The sequence below is a fragment of the Lagopus muta genome, chromosome 2 (genome assembly GCF_023343835.1).
Source record: "Lagopus muta isolate bLagMut1 chromosome 2, bLagMut1 primary, whole genome shotgun sequence".
Lineage (NCBI taxonomy): Eukaryota > Metazoa > Chordata > Aves > Galliformes > Phasianidae > Lagopus > Lagopus muta.
The window spans coordinates 109082395-109105058 of record NC_064434.1 but is presented as its reverse complement, the minus strand read 5'-3'; the positions used below and the strand labels follow the sequence as shown (position 1 = coordinate 109105058).

At 42.7% G+C, this 22664-nt stretch overlaps 1 protein-coding gene across 1 annotated transcript in view; it reads right to left on the bottom strand.

The window, feature by feature from the left end:
- REL (REL proto-oncogene, NF-kB subunit) overlaps nucleotides 1-18920 on the bottom strand; it is a 35709-nt gene extending 16789 nt beyond the window's left edge. The window contains exons 1-4 of the mRNA XM_048937689.1: nucleotides 18771-18920; nucleotides 13894-14036; nucleotides 11055-11203; nucleotides 6700-6791 (exon numbers count right to left, since the gene is read on the bottom strand). Of these exons, the coding sequence (XP_048793646.1) occupies nucleotides 6700-6791; nucleotides 11055-11203; nucleotides 13894-14036; nucleotides 18771-18777 (391 nt within the window). The 5' untranslated portion in view covers nucleotides 18778-18920. The remainder of the gene's footprint in view (nucleotides 1-6699; nucleotides 6792-11054; nucleotides 11204-13893; nucleotides 14037-18770) is intronic.
- Nucleotides 18921-22664: the final 3744 nt, after the last annotated feature.

Here is a 22664-nt window from a genome sequence, read left to right as displayed (position 1 = left end):
CAGGGAGTTCAGTTTCATTTCAGTGATGACACACAGGTGGCCTACTCATGTGTTCTGTTCCTCAAACGAGCTGGGGGCACACAGACACACCATTGCCCCGGTACGTGCCCATCAGTTTGAGCCAGCCAACATCAAGGATTTTGTCGCAGCAGGGTGGCTCTGCCTGACCTCCATTTCCCATTAAAGCACTAACTTTATGCTGGGACTAGCTTTTAGGTGGTGAATCAGATCAAAGAACTGGCATGGCTCAAAACTAGACTGCCAGAAGAGAAAAATGTTTGCATTCAGTCAGCCAGTTCACGTGAATACTAGACCTGGCAGAAGGTAGAAGCAGACACAGCAGAGGAAGGACTGCCTCTTTCACTGCTAGAGCAGATTTGTGCCAGACTCAGATGGCCAGAGGAACTGGATGTGAGCAGCACTGGGAGGCATGCTTCAGACTGTACTCGCTCTCCCCAGCCCATGCTCATGCAGCAGCTACAGCTCCAGCTGAGGCCTACCTATGTGGCAGCCACCTTCAGAACAGCCACAGCAGGCAGGGAATGGCACGCGTGGAATTGCCTTGGCATTTGACACACATCTCCCAAAGATGAATTATATACAACTAAAAAGAACCTTGCCAGCTCGTTTTACGCTACATTTGCTATTTCCAAATGAACCACAGCCATGCTGGTATAAAAGGAAGAGTAGAGAGTCCGGATGTACTATTTAACTCTTGCTGGCAAAAGCTGAATACTACCCTCTCTTCTTTGCACCTGGACTTCACCAACTGGATACACAGCATTAGGTAAATACAGGCGTTTAGCTGTTTAGATACACCTTTGGGGGCACAGCAGCATCTGCAACTTGTTAAGCGGGAGAAGCTGGGAACAGTGAGAGAAAAGGGCTGTGACAGAACTGTTCCTTCTGGTCAGTGCATGCCTGATCTGTACCTCTGTGATGACCAAGGAGGTAAGTTTCAACCAGCTCCCCAGGAAAAGTACATAATTATGAAGAGAATACACAACTGCAGCAATCAATAATTCAAAAAAATAAGCAAACAGGACACAAACGACTAAAATTCAGATGATCACCAACACTACTACTGTGGTTACATTTTCCGCATGCATCTTTCACGCTGATTTAGTGTAAGGGGCATTTTTTGTTTCACAGAGGAAAGAAGCACAGAGAAAACAAATGTCCTGGCTTGATAAAAAAAGCCAAGGAGAAAAACAGAAATGAAAACATCTGAGTTTCAAAAGTTTCATCCAAGCACTACTTCCCCGAATCTGCTGGTTTTGGTTTTTTTCTTTTCTTTTTTTTTTTTTTTTAAAGCCCACTGTAAGAGAGAATAAAATTTGAACAGATTTAGATTGAAACGGGGATTGCTGGATTTAAGACATACATTTAGCAACTTTTGTTTACAGTATAGAAAAAAGAAGTCAACATTTTTTTTTGTGCCTCTATTTAGTAATTTTCCTTATCATTTTTAGACAATTTGAAGAGAGGCAGTCCTTCAAGCTAATGTACAAACTTCAGCAATAAATGCATGTATGAGGGACAGAAAAACTTTCCAAAGGGAAAGCTACAGTGATGGGATGATCAGGACATTTAGCCTAAGCGGATCTGCTATGCACCTCTTAAAAAGCTGGCTGCTCTCACTCACCAGTGCTTTCAGCTTGAGAATCTGGTTGGCGGTGGGGACAGTTACGCACTTGTTTTAATTTAAGGACAATACATATAAATTTCTACACCTCAGACATTCCTTACAAAAGAGTCCGATGCTTTTCACTTTCTCAAACCACTCCAAACTCTCAAACCCTTGCTAGGAGTCGCCTTTGGCAGATGAGATGGGTGGTGCCACAAGCCACAGCACACAGCGGACCCTGGGGAACCCGGCTGGCACAGGCAGGTGGTGTCAGAGCAGGGAGTCTTACGAACAGCGCTCGCAAGGCCAGCAAGGAAGCTGCGGAGAGCTGTGCGTGGGCAGGAAGTGAGTGCGACAGCGTGGGGACGAGCCCAGCACGGCACGGAGGCGTGCAGGGGTGTCATGGAGACTGTGACGAGCACAAGTGAATGCAGGGTCAGCTGCTCGCAGGCAGAAAGGGGAAACAGCAAAAGGAAAGATTGCGGAGGCAAGCGGGGCTGAAATAGTTTTGGGGTGCACGGCAGGGCCTGAAAGTTAACTAAATGGGTATTAGCAAGAGCAATTGCAAAGAAGCAGAAATCTTGCAGAAACATCAAGTTCTCTTAATCGACTGCCTGGCACTTGGCAATTCTCTGTGTTTCTCAAGCTGAGCCAAGTCTAGGATTTTCACGCTAGAAAAAGGCTACTGCTCTGCAAGAGCTCAACAGGTAGTTTTCCCTTAAATTTGAAAAAACATAATTAGGTATTTTCCTCACTGATAATTAACTAAGGTAATAATTAAGTCAATTGTTGTCTCTGCTTCATGTCACACCCACCCACAAAAGCTCTTAACTCAAGACTAGCTCTTCTTTTAATTTGTGCTGGCTGAACATCAGACAGTGCATCGGAAGACAAGGATACAGCACAACTCAACCACTACTAAAAGAAAACACACACCCTAGAAAGCAGACATGGACCAGCTCCACTGGAGGAGTAACTCCGCTCTTTCGAAGCTGTGCCCTTTGCAGCATCATCATGCCTAGAAGCTCCCATTAGGCTGCCACTGCATACAATTTTCCTGGTGTGTTCAGGGATAACAGATGAGAGATTCCTGTAATAGTTTAGCTCTTTAGAGGGCAAAAATATGTGTGATATTGCTTTGTGACCAAGACAGATTGCAAACAGATCCAGTGATGGTATAGAAACAATTCTCTCTCAAACAAGGCCAAGTCGAGAGCAGAAACTTGAGGGGACATCATCTGACTGGCATCATAGCGAACGCACACAATTTGCACAGAAGATGCTGAAAGCATTAACAATGGACAAATGCTGCCAGCTAACAGCGGGGATTTCAGATTCAAACAGCCTTCCAGATACATTTCAGAACGACTCCAGTGTCATCAGATCCAGCTAGGTACAAGGCACCACCTGCAAACATAGATCTCCTACCATCCCATCCAGGAGTTTGGAGGATACATCAGTTCCCTAACAGTACAGATGAGCATGCCAGAGAAAGTTATCTTAAACATGCATCTTTACTGAGCAAGCTCCTCCTGCTGCCTGTTACAACCATGCGCTGTACGGTGCGGAAGAGGAACAACACCACTAGAGAATTTGCATTCGATTCACTCTCCCTTTGCCACCCCAGGCACCTGTGGCAATTTGCCTTCCCTGGAAGACTCTCTTTAAGGTCTCTTTACACAAGGAAGTTTGGACAGCAACCTCACAAGCTAACCCTTTGCTATTACTTCTGCCTTTACAGCAAGTAAAGTTTTCAGCCTATACAGCAAGTCATACATATGCTGGTAAGCTGCAGACACATTTTGTCTGTTAGGAGGGCCAGCTTTCATCCCCAATGGGTAGGGAGGTCTGGGATTGTTTCAGAAGATGGAAAAGAAAACAAAAACAACTGGCCCACAGACACCCTGAAGTTTTCAACTCCATGAAAACCTGCCTAACATATTTTCCACACAGCTGAAAAACACTAGTAATCCTGCAGAAATTGATGTTCATAGAAGAAATGAGTAGTGCTAACTTGCAACCTGCTTCCAGGACGCACCTAACTCTGTGACACTTCCCTAAATAGGAAAGTTGGATACTATTCTGGAGGCAAATAAATAAATGCACAAAATAGGATGGATACAGTACCACCCATATTATCTTGGAGAATACAGTGATACTATCTGACCTTAAAAAAAGAAAGAAAAGTCCATATATACAAGTTTCAATCTCAACAAGCTGCAAACATTATGGTGACTGCTGCTACCAAAACCTGTTTTGATCAACGAAGCATACACAAAAGTACTTGTCACTAATCCTGTTTTACGTTGGCCCTACACCTCTTAGGGCTCAGCTCAGCATGGGACTGCCCTGCAGCCGCTAGAGACAAACCCCATGGCAGCTCTGCCCATGCTGACACATTACCAAGTGCAGTAAGGCAGCTACACAGCCTGAGGATGCCAGCACCCCCTTGGCAGTGCACAGCCTGCAAGAGCAGGAGGCAGCCCTGAGCATCACCCACGCCAGGAGCTCCCACTGCCACAACAGGGCTGCAGTCTCTTCTGCTGCTGGGCTACTGGCAGAAGGGAGCCCAGGATATGACCCAGTGCTGCCAGGTTGTAATTGCCTCAAAAATGTATAGTGGATTTGCAGCTATGTGTCAAACACAGCAACAGTCTATTCCCTAATGATTTTAGTTGCACTCAGTGCTGCTAGGATGTGATCACTGAAGTTTCTTTGGTGAAACAGACCTATGTAAGAGGATTTTTATTATATTCTTTTAATTCACAACATCAAGATAAAAACATAAATTCATTTTTTACTTATTGATTAAAAGAAAGCAAGGTAAGAAGGCTGAACAATGAGCTCTTTATTGTCTTGTCTGAAATCAAGATAGAGTAGGCTGACCCAAAGTAAACCACTGAACTTTAGTTTACACTGTGTGTTGAATGACTGCAGTAATCTAAAAACATGCTGCTGTGTGCGTGAGTTACTAGAGCTAGGGCAATTGTTTTGATGGACTTGGCTGACTACAAACAGCTGTCCTGAAATAAAGACAATAATTTAAAACATTTCTGGTTCTATAGTAAGTTCAGCATGGTTTTTTTTTTTCCCCCCTTAAATTCAGGATTAAAGCATGGCATGTATTTTGAAGCTTGCTAGAAATCCAGTTCTCAGCCTCTAATGAGGGTCTTACATGAATTTAGCATGACTCCTGTAGGCATTAAAAAAGCATCTGAAACGTCTCCAGGCTTTTGCCACACATAAATGTTTACAAATCCTTATTTGCAGAGTTACTATTTGTGCTTGAAATCAGAGAAGCACAGAAGAGTCTACACATTCTTTATTTTAGTTCTGTAATTACAGCAGATTATTCATAAGTCACTGCTGAAACAATACAACTTTGAAGTAACTGTATGAATTTAGAGTTAGTCTGAATGACTTATTTTAAATACACAGTCAAAAACTGTGGGCTTTTAGGTGTTAAAAACATAACCTTTCTTGATCTGTAGAAGCTCAGTATGTCAGTAAGCGATAATGGTGCTGTTTGCAATAGGTCATTTACTTAGCAATCGCACTGCTGTGTGCATTGGCTTCAATACGAGGAAGTCAAGAAGTCTGGGATGTGTTTTTTTCACAACACCTTTCAGTTTTGAAACTCTTTGATACAGTTACTGACAAAAAACATAGTTTTTCTTGTAGCTACAAGAAGCCATAAAATACATATACCACCAGTTGATGAATTTTGACAAGAACTTGGAGAAATTGAAAGGTGTAGATTAAATTATTTCATTGTCTTCCTATTTGTTATAGCACAATCCTTCCGTGCAGTGGATTCAGATGTCAAAGAACCCTTTCTCTACAGAATGACCAGTAGCAAAAAAGAGCAACAAGTAGGAAATGCTTAAACGTAATTCCTTCCCAGACAGCTACTGGTAGAAAAAGAAAAAAGCAATAAGAAAAAAACAACTGGAATATTGACATGGTGTTTACCACACAGTACTGCTTTTTGAGGACAGTGACTCCACCTTACCATACTAACTTAGAACAACCAGCTTACCAGTAAGATGGTTAAGCAGTTAAGAGGTAGTAGTTCCTGGGTACTTAAGTTTTTCATCTAAGTAGTGTCTGTATGCTGAAAATTTGGTCACACTTTGGTTGACCCTACAACTTGTAGAGTGTTCAGCAACAAATCTGTGCACTGAACATAGCATTTACGTGGCTGTGAGGCCATGTTCAGCAAGTTGATCTGAGGAAAGCTTTTTTTTTTTTTTTTTTTTTTTCCCCTGCAGGCTGGTTTTCCACTGGAGCAACTTGCTGAGTTTGTTCACCATGGCAACACAAGGCCTCCCTATCTGATGCAAAGGAAGTGGTAAGAGTGCGTGACCAGGGATGGAGGGAAGGGCAGGATGACTCTTCTCGAGAGCAGCCCACAGCTAAGTCAGATCAGCTATCATGTCAAACTACAGCCCAGGGGTAGGTGGAGCAACTCTGCAGCAACAACTTGACTGACACCCCGATTGCCTGTATCAGTCCCATGCTTCAAAATTAAGGAAGGAGCAGCATAGTTTACCTATGGGCTCAGCTCCTTGAAGTAGCTGGCTGAGAGGTCGCATGAACGTTGGTCTTTTGACAAGAGAAGGAGCGGGGCTGTAGCAAGCCAGATTTACATGTTGTGGAACTGCACTAATTTAGTCTTCCTCCATAGTCGCCAAAATTAGGGAAATCTGATTTCTGAGATACTTGTAGACATTTCCAGGGAAAGCTTCTGTTGCTATCCCACAGCCTCTTAAATTTGCATGATGGCACTGTCCAGGCTATGTGGCCAAAAAGACACAGCCAACTTACATTGCTACTGTGGGGGAGAAGAAAAACAGCAACCTTCCAAACAGATTCATCATGTGATGCCAGTGAGGAAAGACTACAAGAGGCACAGAGGGGGAAAGAGTGTTTCTCCAAAAAACTGAAATGAAAAACTGAAAAATATAGCTCCACCACAAAAGCAAAGGCAAGACAGAAAACAAAACCAGCCAACCAGCAACAATCTTGCAAAGGAAACTTTTGTTTCAGGCAATCAGAGAAGTTCTACTCACCATTAAAGGGATTGATTTTCTTTGAGATTCGCAAAGAAATTGATTCTTTCAGGTCTTTCTTCTTCACACACTGAATTCCCAAATTCTGAAAACTGAAGTACACATGATAGGATTTCAGCAAATAATAGAATTGTGTAGAATACTAGAAAAATCATTTGCTGAGCAATACTGTGATAACATATGGTTTAAGAAATGAAAAAAATGCTTCCTTTGACAAAGGTGTTAACAGGTCTCAAAGTAAGGATATAATTTTTCTAAAATAAGAGCAAAACCAGAATTGAAAAAAACTACTAAAATGCAGTTCTAAGGAGGAATATATATTTCTGTATTAAAACAGGTAAATCTGCAGTAAACCCACAGTGATTAAAAATTAAAATACAGTCAGCCTCAGGTAACTGAAAGTGAGAAGTATTTAAAGCAAACCTTCTTGTTTGCATTAGTTAAGAACTTGTGCTCTTGCTTTTATCAGGGAATGTAAATCTTACACACAGTTTTAAAGATTTTTGATTCAAATAAAAGCACTTTCTGAGATCTCATGTAGCTACGGAAAAGTTCTGAAGAGCTGCAGCTCTCCTTTATTTGCATAAGAGTATAGGTCACCCCAATGCAGAAGGTGGGGGGAGTCCCAGGCAAGATGACTGTTTCCCACATGGAAAAACCATGACATCATCAAAGCTGAGTGGATGTAAAACAGGAAGTTAGAAAATAAAAATATTTAAAAAAAATTCATGTTTCACAATGTTACAATAAGCTCAGAAGACAAACCATGGCAATAGGCTCTAACCATCCCTCTCCAGAACCACCAGCATTCCTTCCTTCAAAACACAACAGAAGTTCTTTACTTTAATCATACCTAAAAATAACTTGATCCACCTTCCTGCCACATCTCTCAAGAATAGTGCTACGTTTTCCTGCTCTGAAAAGACTATCCAAGTTTAATTCCCCTAACGCACTTTGCCTGTGCCCTATACACTCTGTTCATTGATTCCCAAATTCACTGCAATCAGGCTCCACTTCCAGAGCTTTTGCTGCCTGGAAAAAAGCTTAAGCTTCCCTCTGAACTTGACACAGTGACCCAAAAATGAAAACAAACCACATCAGCATGTCATAGCTCAGTAGATCGCTTGGGTTTCATATGTGACTACTGACACTGGAGATTTGTACTTCACAATCCTTTTTGTAGATACTATTCTTCTAGTGCTTGATGACAACACACAAATTAGTTCTTTCCTCTGCTAATTCAGTTTGAAGCATACTTCAAGTCCACAGAAAGACCTGGTTCCATCTACAGCCCCAAACTGCCACATAAAAGGCTCAGACTCTCCAGCAATTCACCTTAAGTCACAGACATCAGCTGAGCACAGATACAGAACTGGCCGCACAAAAGCTGTACGCAGCTTTGCAAGGACCAAGAACCTTCATACTGCCTCCTCCAACCACTGTGAAGGAAATCTCTTGGGCAAAGAAACTAGACTTTCAAGTGCCCCGTAATTTCCGGATTATAAATGTTTTGTAAAACATGAACCACAACAGTGCAAGTGTCTATTTAACTACTGACAAACAAGGACAGGGTCAGAGAAGAAACAATCAAAAACCTCAGGAAGCCTGCAGGGTTTCACATAAACACTTGCTGACAAGATGCAAGCAAGATAACAAGAAGAGAGGGAGAAATAGGAAGAGAAAAAAAGACAAACAAACAAAAAAAAAACATTAAAAAAAAATGACCAAACATTAAATCTATCATCCATGATATCATCCATGTAGAGATGTGAGCTAGGAAGTGAAAGTCTTAGTATGCAGGCAATCATTTGAGCTTCAACACTGATACTTTTACTTTGATATATGGGACAGAGGGACGTGATCAAGTTCAGGCAGCAGCACAAAGATCAGTCAACAAGCAATACAGAAGGTTTTGTTCAACTACAACTACACAGGGAACTTAAGTAAAACACAGTCCAAAATCTGGGTATGATAATTCCAGTTACACAAAATAACTGGGAGTTCTTCTGAGATGCCCAGCAAGAGTAAAGAGTTAGAACCACCAAGAGAGGACATCTCCTGCTCACTTGTATTGTAGGAGGCTTTTCTCTAACATGGATGCAAAGAGAATGTGAGGACTGAGTCATCAGCCACAAAAATGAAAATGACTTGAATTGCTCCTTCATCTTAAGGCAACCAATGATTTTCTATTTCTTTCTTTATTTATTTATTAAGAAGCGTACCAAACGCTGGAAACTATTCAAAAAGAGCATCTTCCCATCAGGATCTTGAATTTCATGCCAAACTGAAGCTCATTTTCATTTCAGTACATAGGGAAAGTATTAGTACATAGTAAAGGGAAAGTTACGTATCAGCTACATATCAGCTACGTAGTAATGGGGAAGTAGCCTGGATACTGGTTTGTTAGATTGTTAACTTGCTAACTTCTAAAACTATTGATAAAAATAATGAACTCCATTATTTCAAATAATCACGAATGCCTTAAATGAAATAGAAACAGCATTACATCAAATAACATGATTTGACATATGCATATAATAGACATGAAATAAATACAAATTTTGCAAAGCATCTCAGTGCTTTGGGCATTACAGCTTATGGCTAATAAATTCAGGATCTCTAAGGGCTTAAACTTGTGCAATGAAGTGCCAAGAGAAAAAACAATCATCAGGGTCTTCCTGTGCCCAGTAGATGTAATACATAACCAGAAAAGGTGCTAAGCAATTGGGCTTTACTGCTTCAGATCAGAAGCCCTGGAGATGAGAACAGCAAGCAGGATGGGGAAGAACAGCAAGCACTGTTTGAACTTGTGTAAGAACACATGATTTGAGAAGACACGAGGCATGGTAGTGAACGGATGGTCCTGGAAGGTGAAAGGTCTCTTAGCAATTTAAGATAGCTATGATGGCCACATAGACAAGATGAACTCTTTGCAGGGAGGCCAGTGAAGATAATGTTAGAATAATCAAAGTGGAAGATAAGTATCTGAAGAGACAGTTCTATCTTTCTATTATGGTGGAAAAAAATAAATAGGGAAATGGCATGAAGTTTTTTCTACCATTTATCAATTAGGACAAAGTTGAGAACAATGCTAAGAACAACAACAAAACAACAGTAAAATCTTTTTTATCTGTAACAGCAAACGTCAGATAACAGCTGAATATGTTCACTATACATTCATGATCACTTGAGCCTGAGCTGTATGTTGTAGAAGTATCTCCACTATTAAAACTGTTTATTGCACCACCAGGCAATTATTATCATTAGACAGACTGTGTGTCTTCAGTTCCCTCCTTTAATAGTATTCTAGTGACTAAACCCACATAAATACAAAGTAATTTTGCTGATATTAACAGCGTCACACCAGCAAGTCCTAAGTAAAAGCTACTTACACACTAAAATATTTACCTTCCTTTCTTCCCAGCTCAGCTCTGTTTACTAGAAAGAATTAGCCTAGTTCCAAATCTTCTACAACACAAGCCATGAACTACAAACAGCTCGTCAATTTTAAACTTCTCTCTACAGCTATAATCAGTCTATATTTGTTGCAATTTACTCTGCTTTCACTTTATTACATAAGACTTGGTAGACTTGAGGGAAATATACTACATACAACTGTAGTCTAGACATTCCCAATATCCCTCTGAACAGCACTGAGAAATATATTTCATACAAAGCCTTAATTCTTCTTTACTACTTCCATAAATAGGTCATTTCCCAGCAAGGCTGAATAGAATCTGTATTTTCACCAAAAAGAAAAAGACACCACCACCAAAAAAAACAAACCCGCAATATTTAGCAATTGTTGCTGCTGTTTCTATTTGCTAACACATTTCTAAACAGCTGACAATCACCACCATCTAAACATGATATTCAGTGCAAGCTTTCCGAGCTTTCTCCTCCAGTTTCCAGAAAGTCCACACACAATTCCTGTGGAAACATGAATTACCTAAGTCTAGGTAATTTATAGGCATTAATTCAAGTGTTGTCATTAACAATTCTATTAGTCATTATTTTTGTACACTGAGTGCAGGAGAGATTGTCAAGCTCAAGTGCTACTGCCCAGGACTAAAGAAGCAAACAAGTGGGAGAAAGAAAATGGAGACTGGCACACAGAGAATGAACAAAGAAAAAAAGGGAGGTGGGAGAAGAACAGAACAAAAAAAAGGAGCCTGTGAAACACCTTTAAAGGAAATAGCTCCAAGAACCTTTGGACTCATCTCGAGATGCATCAGCACGTTGTCTTTGCTGAAGCTTACTAACTGCCCTCTTAATCACAATTAAATGCTTTAAGACATAAGATGAGCATATCACTTGCATAATTAATCAAATTCCCAAACACCACCACTACTCACGACAAGACTCGCCGTTCGGGCCCAAACTCTGCTTCATAGTAGCCATCTCTGCAGTCTTTTCCAACTAGATCGTGAGGGTGTGGCTTGTAGGGTTCATTCTTTGTTACCAATGTAGTTCTTATTTTGACTTTTCCAAAATAGTTTAGAATCTAGAAGAATAAGAGAGATTTTCTAGATTCAGATATCAGGACTAGCGAAGTGTGAGCACGTAACAAAAAATATATCTAATCCTAAAATACCGTATGGAAGAAATACCACAACTAAAAGAAAAAGCTATGAAAGAAAAACCAAGACCATCCAGACCATTCATTCTATTCCAGTTCTTTACTGGAAAGTAAAACAGCTTTGGTGTAAGACCAAAAGAAGACATATTTCACATCTGGTGTTACAGTGTAAGATGCAAAATTCCACCCAGCAACTGTACACAAATGTTTACTTAAGGGCAGTTCTAGCTCCAAAGATTTTTAGGAAGAAGCTACTAGAGCCTCAGGGATATTTCCTGTGAATGGAACACGAAGCAGTCAGTGAGGATCTTATAAAATAGAGCATGGCATAAGCCCCTGCAAAGTCTTCCCCCTTAATTTGCCCGTAAGTATTCAGTCTTACATTTAAGAAGAGGGGCACTGCATTCTCAAGCCCTACTGTTGCCTTCAAAGAAGTCAGACTCAGCTCACATCTCAGGTGAGCAAGTCTTCCTTCATACTGACAGCTACCAGTGAAGTCAGCAAGCTTTGCGTGGGAGAGGCTTAAAAAACAGTTTGGCCTAAATTGTTTGAAGTATAGCAACTTGAAAGCACACGCAAGATTTGCACCAGCACAGGTTGTGCAGAGGCGTGGTCTCCACCTCCACTTCCTCCATCCTGTAACTGTTTTTCTTCCTTCAGCCCTTTCTTACCTCTTCCAAGATACTCCATGGATCCATCACGTTTTTCCACTCAGCACCTCAACCTCTGACTTGACCTACGCTCTTCTAACTTCCATCAGTGTTCATACACACTATTTATCCTTCAATGAAGCTTCCATCGCTCTTTCAGCTTCTTCAAACATCACATAACTTCTCCCTCATTGCATACCTAGTCCCCTGAACATGAGGACTGATTTAGCCACTTCAGTTCTCTAGTTCCTCCTTAATGTTTTCCACCTCACCCAAAACATGAAATTTAGTATCATCCTCGCCTCTCTTTTCTCATCCTCACTGACACTGCCATCTCTGGAGGGGACTCCCCTAGCAGCTAAATCAACACCAAAGCCTCATACAGGCTTCAGGGAGGCAGGAATTCACCCTGAAATCACCTACTATCAGTATCCATCAGCTCTGTTATCAATAGTCATCTTTAGAAAAGAAGAAACTAAGCCAGGATTGCATAGTCATCTACTGAGTTCAACCTTCCCTTTAGGTTCTGGATGACCTTCACATACACAGCACAGTCAAGGATGAGAGGAATCAAGGGCTCATACCACTCAGTAACTTCTGTCAAAGTATTTATTTCTGTTAGCATACATACAGACCTTGCCAGATTGTTTCTTTTTTTTTTTTTTCAGCACTTTACCAATTCAACAAGGAATTACTTTCTGCATTCCTGATTCAACTCAGGTGCTATAACCCTGAAAAGGGATCCTTCTTGTTTGCTTCCCCCTTAGGAATTCTGGCTTCAGGGGAAGAGCAGCTTTCTCAGCAGCACAATTGCTTTATCTAGCAGAGGCTTTCTATGCTGCTCAACATACAACTGCCAATACTACCTTTCTCCACTCTCCCTCTTCTCAAGGAATTTTTATGTCTCAGTCTAAAACTACTCATTTTTCAGATTTCACATTTTCTGTACCTATTCTTTTATCTCTGTGATTCCAGATACTCCAACATTGGCTCCATTTTATCTTTTAAATATTGCACTGTAATAGCATATATCAAGATGGCAGGTACTCATTTCCTTCCATTCACATGCAAGTTTCTATTATAATCTCATCTCTGAAGATATCCAGACTTCTCCAGACTGAAGGAGACCATTATTAAGGAAATATTGCCAACCTAAACATCAAATAGGAAACCAGAAACTCTTCTACTTCACCCAACCTGTCTAGCATCTCTTACATTCCTCAGTTCTGCATATGAAAGAAAACGACAGACAAGATATGTACTGTCCATGTCTTTGTCCCTGCTTTGATCAAAGATTAGTATGAATCCCTTCATTCTGGATTTCCCAACCTAACCATAACGCAGTCATCCGACTAGTCTTCATTGCAGGTGCTCTGGCTGCTCATTTCCCCTTTCTCAGATCCTTTTAAAATTCTGTATCCCCTTCTGAACTCATACACTTCACAGTAGTTTCTTTTGCAGAGCCTTATCACTAAATCACCTGCAGCAAGTCACTCTCCTATTTTGTGCACTTGTACAAAGTGCCTCTTCCCATGTTATATCCAGCACCTAGACTGACCTTATCGAAATTTGTAAGCAGACAACTTCCTTCAAAACTCTCCCAAAATTCACATTATGATCAAAATAGTAAAAACAAGCCCAAATCACATAACTAAGAAACTAGAACAAATGTAAATGCAGAAAGTTAATTAGTTAATAACTGAGTGATTCCTAGACAAATTCACCGAGTTCCTTTTCTACTGGCACTTTGCTACACATCACTACACCTTCTTCTCTGGTAAATGGGAACAAAACGACTAGGAGCAAAGAACTCTTCCGCACTGTGTTGCGACTACATTTGCGTGCCAAGGAAAGAACAACAGAATATGTAATGAAAACCATTTTATTTACTACACTAAGGATAACACACAGCTACAGCACAATGAAAATATAGGCACTGGTAACTTACGGATAAATTAGTATTACCTGTATAGATGGGAATGTCTTGTTGTTGTCAGTACTGTGTTCTCCTGGAATGCTACCTGCTGATCTTCCTTCACATTTGTATCTGAACCGCATGCCCCTTTGCCTGGGTTGTTCAAATATTTCAATGTAGGGCTCTGAAATACCTTAAAACAAAACAAAACCTTTTTAATTTAGAGCTTAAAAAGAAGCAGAAGGCAGGCTACATGGTTAGGTGCTCCATGAGAACTGTGAGGTCCAGACTCTTTGATTGATATCATTCACTTGATTTGCCTCCTCATATGATGAACTTTCTTTAAAACATGCATGCACACGATGGGGGTAAGTGGTGTTAACAGACATAAAATGAAATCTCCTTTTATCATTGCCATATTAGTAATTAGCAGAGGACTCCCTCCCCTCCATCTCACCTAGAATGTTAGATTCTTTTAGGGTATATATCTGATGAAATAATCTCTTATACAACAGAAAACACTATTTCAAGGGAATGGTTAATATTCTTAATTACAATACAGTTGTCTCCTCAAAGTTCAGGTACCATTATGTTTGCTTGAATGCCCTCTGGAAGCAAAGACCTTTTCTCAGAATTGATTGATTTAGTTCCTATTATATTGAAGCAGAAAGTACACAAGTCAAGAAAGAAAAAAACAGTTCTATTGGTTTGAATAGCATCACTGTGGGCTCAGAAAATACCTGATGGCTAGTATTGAACTCTACAGCTCGAGCTGCCCATGTCCCACAGGGCCTGTTATTAATTGCAGTATTTCTCCAGATCACCTACTGAAAACTATTGGGTCTCATGATGTTTTCAAGGAAACTTAACTTACAGACAAGAATGGCAGACAACAACAAACCTCTTCAATGAAAGGTTTAGAAAGACATTACCTTAGCAAGAGTATCACTACTTTTATAGCAGTGTGACTGCCGGACAGTAACTATTTAATGTATCTCAGTGAGAACATCAAACAGGAGAGTCAATCAAATAGTGACAACAGCGAGATGGCATGTGAAAAACAAACAGCAGAGGATAAGTAAATATTGTAGGGGTTGAATCATCACGGCTCTGGCATGATCAGAAGAATACAGCTTATGGAAACATCTACCGAGCTCTCTGTCATCTTTGTATAATAGCATCCTACTCAGGCAAGGCTTGTGAACATCAGAAACACAACAGGCTGTGTGAAAACAGCAATCAGACTTCAACATAAAAAACAAAATAGTTATTAAATATATTGAAAGCATTAAAAGGGTAAAAGATTCCGTACTTCCTTTCGCCCAAGGTCTAGTCAGCCTAAGGTACTTAGTACATGAATTTGCCCAAGAAGAGCATTACAGTCTTAGCTCCGTAATAAAAACCTTCTTGTTTGTTGCACCTACAATAACTTAAGTATATTTGCCAACACAAAACTTGAACTTTACAACTGGAATTTGCTGATTTGTAGAAGAATTATGGTGCTTCAGCAGTTCATACCCAAATTAGAGAAATATTACAAAGTAATCAAGAAAAGTAGAGAATGGAAGGAGAACCACATTTCTGAGATGTTAGCTTGGTCTTATTTGAACACGTTTCAGCTGTAATGCACAGACAGCTGTGCAATAGCAGAGCATGAATGCTGCTCTGACGTTAAAACTGTCCCCAGTATGTGCCTCTTCAAAAGGCACACTTTTTAAAAAGGGCATAAAGCATTTCAACTCCAGGCCGCATTTCGTGCCAAACATTAAAGAACAACAGTTTAAGACTCTGTACGTTCTTTTCCAACAATTTAGCAAAATGCAGTATCTCAGCTGATCATCTACCACTAATTTTAAATCAGCGTCTGAAAACAAACAAGGAGCTGTCACATTGAGCAAGCACAGACACTGCTCAAGGGCCAGTTCCTTACAGGTACGTTCTCTTCCCTAGGCATTTTCCAGATCTTTTCTAGTCTTCCCTGTAGGTAAGCTTTGCTCCTTTTCTCTTTCTGGAAAATTAGCAATGCCAGCAAAAGGTGGGATGGTGGACAATAGTAACAAAAAAGCCAAGACCTGATGTAAAGCTGGTTTCAGAAAGAGATCAGAAGTCTGAGTTCCCAGAGCCAAGCTCGCGCCCCAGCATACAGCCTTCTAACTGCCACACTCACATTTACTTATGTTATCCTTTTCAGGACAACCCAGTGGACAAGGCAACAGACAACTTCTACCAGCAGTGAGGAGTGATGGTGGTGTACCAGTCAGCCTCCCATTTCCATCACGTAATTGAGGAGGGAAAAGAACCTCACTTCTCCATTCCTACGTAACACTGAACCACAAGCATAGACACATATCCATCTACTAAATTAAAAATCTATTTTAGACATTATAATGACAAAATTGTAGCAAAGTACCTACTAATCATCTTTCTTTGGAGGTACACATGCTTACATAGCTGCTAACCAGACGCACCATACACCCACGTGTATGATGTGTTTGCCAAAACCAGGTAGAGCCTTTCTGTTAGAAATTACTAGAGAACAGAATCACTTCAAGTCTTTAATCCTCTCTGCTTTAACCATCAATTTCCCATCGTGCTCTACTAATGCTTGCTTATGAGGACTTTTTTTTCTTCGCTATTAAGAGCACTTTATTTTAAAACTCCATGCTCAACGACTGTGATGGGACTGTGGTTGAAACAAGTGCCATTGAGAGCAAACCCACTGCTTAACAGCAGGTGTGTTTATGGGAAAGCAAATCTCAGTAACATGGTAGCCTCCAGAGATTAAACATTAAAATTCATTTCAATCTTGGTTCTCACTCTCTCTAAGTATCACACTATCATCTCTACCACAATTGTCACTGTCATTATATTTTGTGCATAGAGGAAACGCATACGAGTACCAGTGTGAGCCAAAGCTATTATCAGCACTGTGAAGAGAAGTGGAGGTCTGTTCGGCGTTCCCTATTTCTGTAAATGAGCAATGTGCTTGTGAAGTGATGTGGTTTAACTATTTCACAATCTACACTCACACAGAGAGCTGTCAGTTCCTACAGGGAACCAGCTCCTTTCCAGACATTTGTCAAACCAGTATGAGCCATGTCTAAGGCTCCTTCACTAATTTTCAAAGAAATGCACAGCTACCTATATTACCTACTTGCTTGTTCCCCCCACACTCTGAATACTACGATAAACAATTTTAAAGGAAATACAAGAGACCAACTCTCCCAACTACATAAAGAGACTAAGTAAGGCCAGCACCAAGAACACAGCCACCTCATGCTTGCATTTAAGCATAGAAGGTTGTTAAATCTGTTAGAGTAATATAAAAAGACTCTAAACTTCAGACCTCTTCACGATGAGACACCTGAGGCTAAGCATGACTGTGCCACCAGGAAGAAACATGGCTGTAACACACTGCCACCAGAAGGAAAACGGGTCCAGTGCGCCCTGTGTTACTCCTTGGCTCAAAGATAAATAAAAAATAGTGCTTCTGGAAGGCTACGTGATTTGCAGTTCTCCTGCACAACCAGGAGTATTAAGTACCCTGTGAACATACTCTCCAGTAATCACCAAGCTTGAAAGCAAAGCAGCTGTGGGTCTTTGTGGAAGATGTGGAAGATGTGAAAGTATCACCCGAAACTCTGATGCTCTCAGGTGACAGCAGTGAAACACAGAAGCAAGAAGTGATGCCCTTCAGCTTTGATGTCACATCTCCTTACGTATTACTGGTGACCTTCCGTCCTCCACAGCAACAGCCATTTCTGAGCAGTAGCAGCCGACTGTCTACATGCTCCCACCCTACTTGCGCTCAGCCTCTTGGAGGAGCTCAGGAAAAAGAGACACTGGCAGAAGATTTGTTACATTCTCCTTCAAAACTAATACGACCCAAAGTGCACTCATTATTTTATTTTAGAGCAGTAATCTACTTTGGAACCCATGAAACACACAGATTTTAACAGCGCAACAAAACTGCTCACAAACTTCCTCTTTACTATCGTATGACCTTACAGAACAACAGCCAAAAGAAAAAAAAAAAAAAACAATGACAAAAGCTAGCTGTACCAGGAAGTTGTAAACTTCCCCTGCTGAAAAAATCCTTATCTGGTTCCTAATTACACTGAAAACACATTCAAGGTGAGAAAAAAGCACTAGCTCTCACTTCAGTTCAGCCTTCTCAAACAGAAAATGTAGAGCAAGCATACACTTGACATGAGTGAAAGTTTGTACTGCGCTAAAGGCAGCAGAGCAGAGTCTGGTGCTGAGGGTAGAGAGCCTCCTTCCAAACACCAATTAATGCTAAAACTGGCTTCTTTTAAATCCCCCAAAGAGATTTTGGTTTTAAATGCAATTACCCAATATAAGAGCCCTTATCCCCGCGTTACTTTGCATTTATGACATCTGTTCTTACGCACCTACATCCTCCCGGCAGCCAGAGCCCTTGGGACCGGCACCCTGACGGCTCTGCCCCGCACAGCCACCCGAGCACTTACTGAACGCCCACAGCACAGACTGAACCTGAGACACGAGGCTTCGGGAGGCACAGCTGCCACCGGTCTGAACTCCCTCGCGCTGATCCTTCGCTGGCCTCGGCCGGAAGCCTCCTGAACAAGGCGCACCGCACGGAGCTCCAAGCAAGGCAGGGCAGCGCGGTGAAAGCACGGAGGTGCCGCTCAGCCCGCCCGCCACCCGCGCCGCGCCCGCCGGCGGGATTCGCTCGGACGCGGCGGAAGAAGAGCGGCCAACCGCAGCTCGCGGCAAACGGGACGGCAGCCGGCCTCAGCGCTTCCCCGCGCCCCGAACGAGGACGCCGCGCCAGGCGGGCGGGGGGAAGGAAGGGCGCCGGCCGCCGCGCGGCACGGCGAAAGGCGCTGCCCGCCGCCGCGCTTCTCCCGCCGCCCGCCCCACTCGTCGCCGCCCCGCCGCTCACCCGCCATGCCGACAGCTCCGGCCGCCGCTCGGGCCCTGCCGCCGCGGACTGCCTCCGGGCCCGCACCTCACACGAACGGGCGCGGCCCTGCCTCTCCGCCCGCTCGCCGCTCTACTCGGGGGGAATTTCCCGACCTCGCGCGGCCCGCCCCCCGCCCGCCCCCGCAGCGCCTGGGCCTGCGCGGGACGGCGGCTCGGCCCGGGCGCGGCGGAGGAGCGCTGCGATCCGAGGGCTGGGGCGGCGGTTCCGCACGGCCGCGCTTTCCTTTCCTTTCCTTCTTTCCGTCCGGCCTGGTTCGCTCGATTTCAGACTGTAAGCTTTGGCTTTCCGGAAGGCCAAACCTTGTGACTTCGCCAAGCGCGGCTGACAGCTGTGCCGCGGCGCTGCTGGGTAGGGCCAGACAGAGGCACCTGGGGAGCTCTGTGCCTCGCAGCGGAAGCCCTCTTCATAAGGAAAATGTTGTAAGGTGCGCGGCGTATGCTGGTGCGGAAGGCAATATTCCAAGCATGCAACCACCATCTGTTTGACTAAAACATCAGCACCCAGTCCTTTTGATGTGTAAGTCTTCAGGTCTGCAGAAACGGGCTACCCAGAGGTATTCCTTAGGACCGTTTCAGAAACTGAGGAATTAGCGACGCACATCGATGTCTGTGATGCACGCTGTTGCTTTATGGTTTGTTGGTTTTGGGTTTTTTTTTGAGAAAAAGTTAAGTGAGGTGTACTTCTTGTAGCATCCAAAAGACTTCTATCTATACTCCTCCTCTAAAGTGAAAAGAAGCTTTAATAAAGCAACAGTAAAGCCAACGATAGAAGTGCTTCATGTGGCAGATTTATTTGCACTGATGGAATACAGGATAGATTTGGCTCAGGAGATCTCTGAACAAAGTGATTGGAGAAAGAACAGTGTGAGTGGAAATTTCTTGCCCATTTCCCTCTGTGCAGTAGTAGACACAAGCAGAGGCATAGCAAAGAACATATTTCTGGGACAAAACAAACCCAACGTAACTCTTTTGTCATATACTCATTTTCCTAAACTAGGGAAAAGTTGTACAGCAAGAGAGAAGCCTTCTAAGGCCAAAGACCAATACCAAACCAAATAAATGAAAAGCCCTATTCAAAACCATGAAAGTATACGGTGCTCTATTCCAGTGACTGCCCTGTATGCAGCTTTACTCTGCCTCAAGCTGAATTTATGGCATGGGATCATCCCCATGTGAGTGATGCAAACTTGAGAAGTGCAGGATAGTGCTAGCAATCACAGAAACCCAGTCAGCAACTGACACAGAGTTTAAGAACATGTCATAACTTCGGGCATGTGCAGATCTTTGCAAATAGGGCGGAATTCCCCTCTTGTAACATTGCATAACAGAAGCCAGGTGCATCACTTATTTTTGTCAGCTGGCTATTGTGTAGCTGGAGGCAAGATACCAGAATTCTTAAACCAGTTTGATCCAGTGCTTCACTTCCTGTCTTCCAGTTAAAGTTGTTTAAGATCCCATTTTTCTCCACTTATCCAAAGACAAGTCCTTGCTCCTCCTTTTTTGCTTGACATCAGCTGCCACGCTGGCCCTGTTAACACCTAGACTGCTGTAAGAAATTCTGTAAGGAATTCAGCTTCCTAATCTGGCAGAGAATCATAGAACGTCTCAAGGTTCATGAGATTCCAACCCCCTTGCCACAGGCAAGTTTGCCACAGGCAAACTTGATTTAGCCACTAGATCAAGTACTTGATCAGATTGCCCAGAGCCCCATCCAGCCTGGCCTTGAACAGGGACAGGGCATTCACATCCTCTGTGGGCAGGCTGTTGAAGTGCCTCATCACTCAGTTAAAAACCTCCCCCTGACATCTAATCATCTAGATCTCCCTTCCTTTAGTTCAAAACCATTTCCCCTCATCTTATCACTATCTACCTGTGTAAGCAGTTGATTACCCTCGTGTCTATAAACTCCTTTTAAATATTGGAAGGCTGCAATGAAGTCTCCTTGCAGCCTTTTTCTTCCAGGCTGAACAACCCCACAATATCATGGGGCAGCAACAGAAAAGGACAGAGAGGGGGGGAAAAAAAGAAAGAAAAAAAAAAACCACCCCCAAAACAAAAAACCACTCAATTCCTACAGCAAAAGAAAACAGAGTGACTGACAGGATACTTGTCAACATTATACCCTTTAGTGGTGCTTAGCACAAGCATTGCCCAATCAAGTCTGCTGAAGCCTGCTCTGCAATGCAGCAGCAAAGGCAAACTTCAGTCTTTATTTTCTCTTCCCAGCTATCTGACATGTCAAAGATAAGCCCCTTGTCACCAGCCTGATTAAGTAGGCAAGCAGGCATTAAGGTACTTACAGAACTAGGCTCTCCTGGTACCACTATGTACTATGAATAAAAATCACAAATTAAAAAATATATGTACCTTGACCACTTATGGAACAAAGTTGAAGTCCTGCTTTCTTGACCACCGCATTTCATGTCTCATGCACTCCCCTGAATAGTAATTTCCAATCTCCCGTGCCTTTTGAAAAGTTTTTATTGTTTTAAGTACGTGTTGAGTGCTTTTGTTATTTTTTTTACTTGTTTTTAATTTTTTTTTCTTTTTTTTTTTTTTTAATCTCAAAAGCCTCTTATTTAAAGACAGGTCTTTTGGTGGTTGAAGCTTTTGTGGTTATTGCTCCTGCTGAGGAGGGTTCCAATGCAGAAGCCATTCCAAGAAAAGTCATGGCTTCCAAATTAATGATAAACTCAAAAGTTGTCCCAGCCGTTCTCCTGTATTATGCTTTAAATTTGTTTGACATAGAACAATGCTACTGTTCCTTCCCTCAAAACAGGGTGGAGAGAAAGGAAATGCTACAAGGGAAAGGTTGGTCTTGTGGATAAGGCACAAGGCCCTGACTCAGGAGACTGGAATCTGGCTCTTGGCAAGTCAGCCCTCCTGCTCTTAGGCAAGTTGTTTAATTCTGAGCCTCAGCTTCCCCAGCAGAAAACAGAAAATACTTCCTTGCTCTCACACCATCTTATTCATTTATGATGCAATTTCACAAGGAGTGAACTGTTTATTATAGAATCACAGGATCCTTAGCGTTGCTAGTTCAATTCCCCTGCAATGCACAGGGACACCACAGCTCCATCAGGATGCTCAGGGCCTGATCCAGACTTGCCTTGAAAGTCTCCAGGGACAGGCATCAACCACATCACTGGGCAACCTGTTCCAGTGCCTCACCACCCTCACTGTAGAAGATTTTTTCCTTATATCTGCCCTTTTTGAGCTTGAAACCATTTCCCCTTGTTCTATCACCACAGACCCTGATAAAGAGTCTGTCCCCTTCTTTCCTGTTGCTCCCTGTTAGACACCAACAGGCCGCTCTCAGGTCACCTCACAGCTTCTCTTCTCCATGCTGAACCCAGCTCTCTCAGCCTGTCCTCATAGGAGAGGTGTTCCATTCTGTGGAGCATCTTCGTAGCCATTCTCTGGATGCTCTCCAAGAGGCCCACATCTCTCCTGTACTGAGCACTCCACACCTGGACACAGTGCTCCAGGTGAGGTCTCACAGCACAGAGCAGAGAGGCAGGATCCCCTCCCTCAGCCTGCTGGCCGAGCTGCTTTTGATGCAGCCCAGGATACAGCTGGTTCCGGGCTGGGAGGGCACACTGCTGGCTCGTGTCCAGCTTCCCATCCACCAGTACCACCAGGTCCAGGGCTGTGCTTCATCTTTTCACCCCCCAGTTTGTATTGGTAATGAGGGTTGCATCGACCCAAATGCATCATCTTTCATTTGCATTTGATGAATCTCACTCGGGCCCACTGCTCAGCCTGTCTCTCTGAATGGCATCCTATCCCTCTGGTGTGTCATCACCAAACTTGCTGAGGGTGCACTCAACCCCACTGTCAATGTCACTGACGA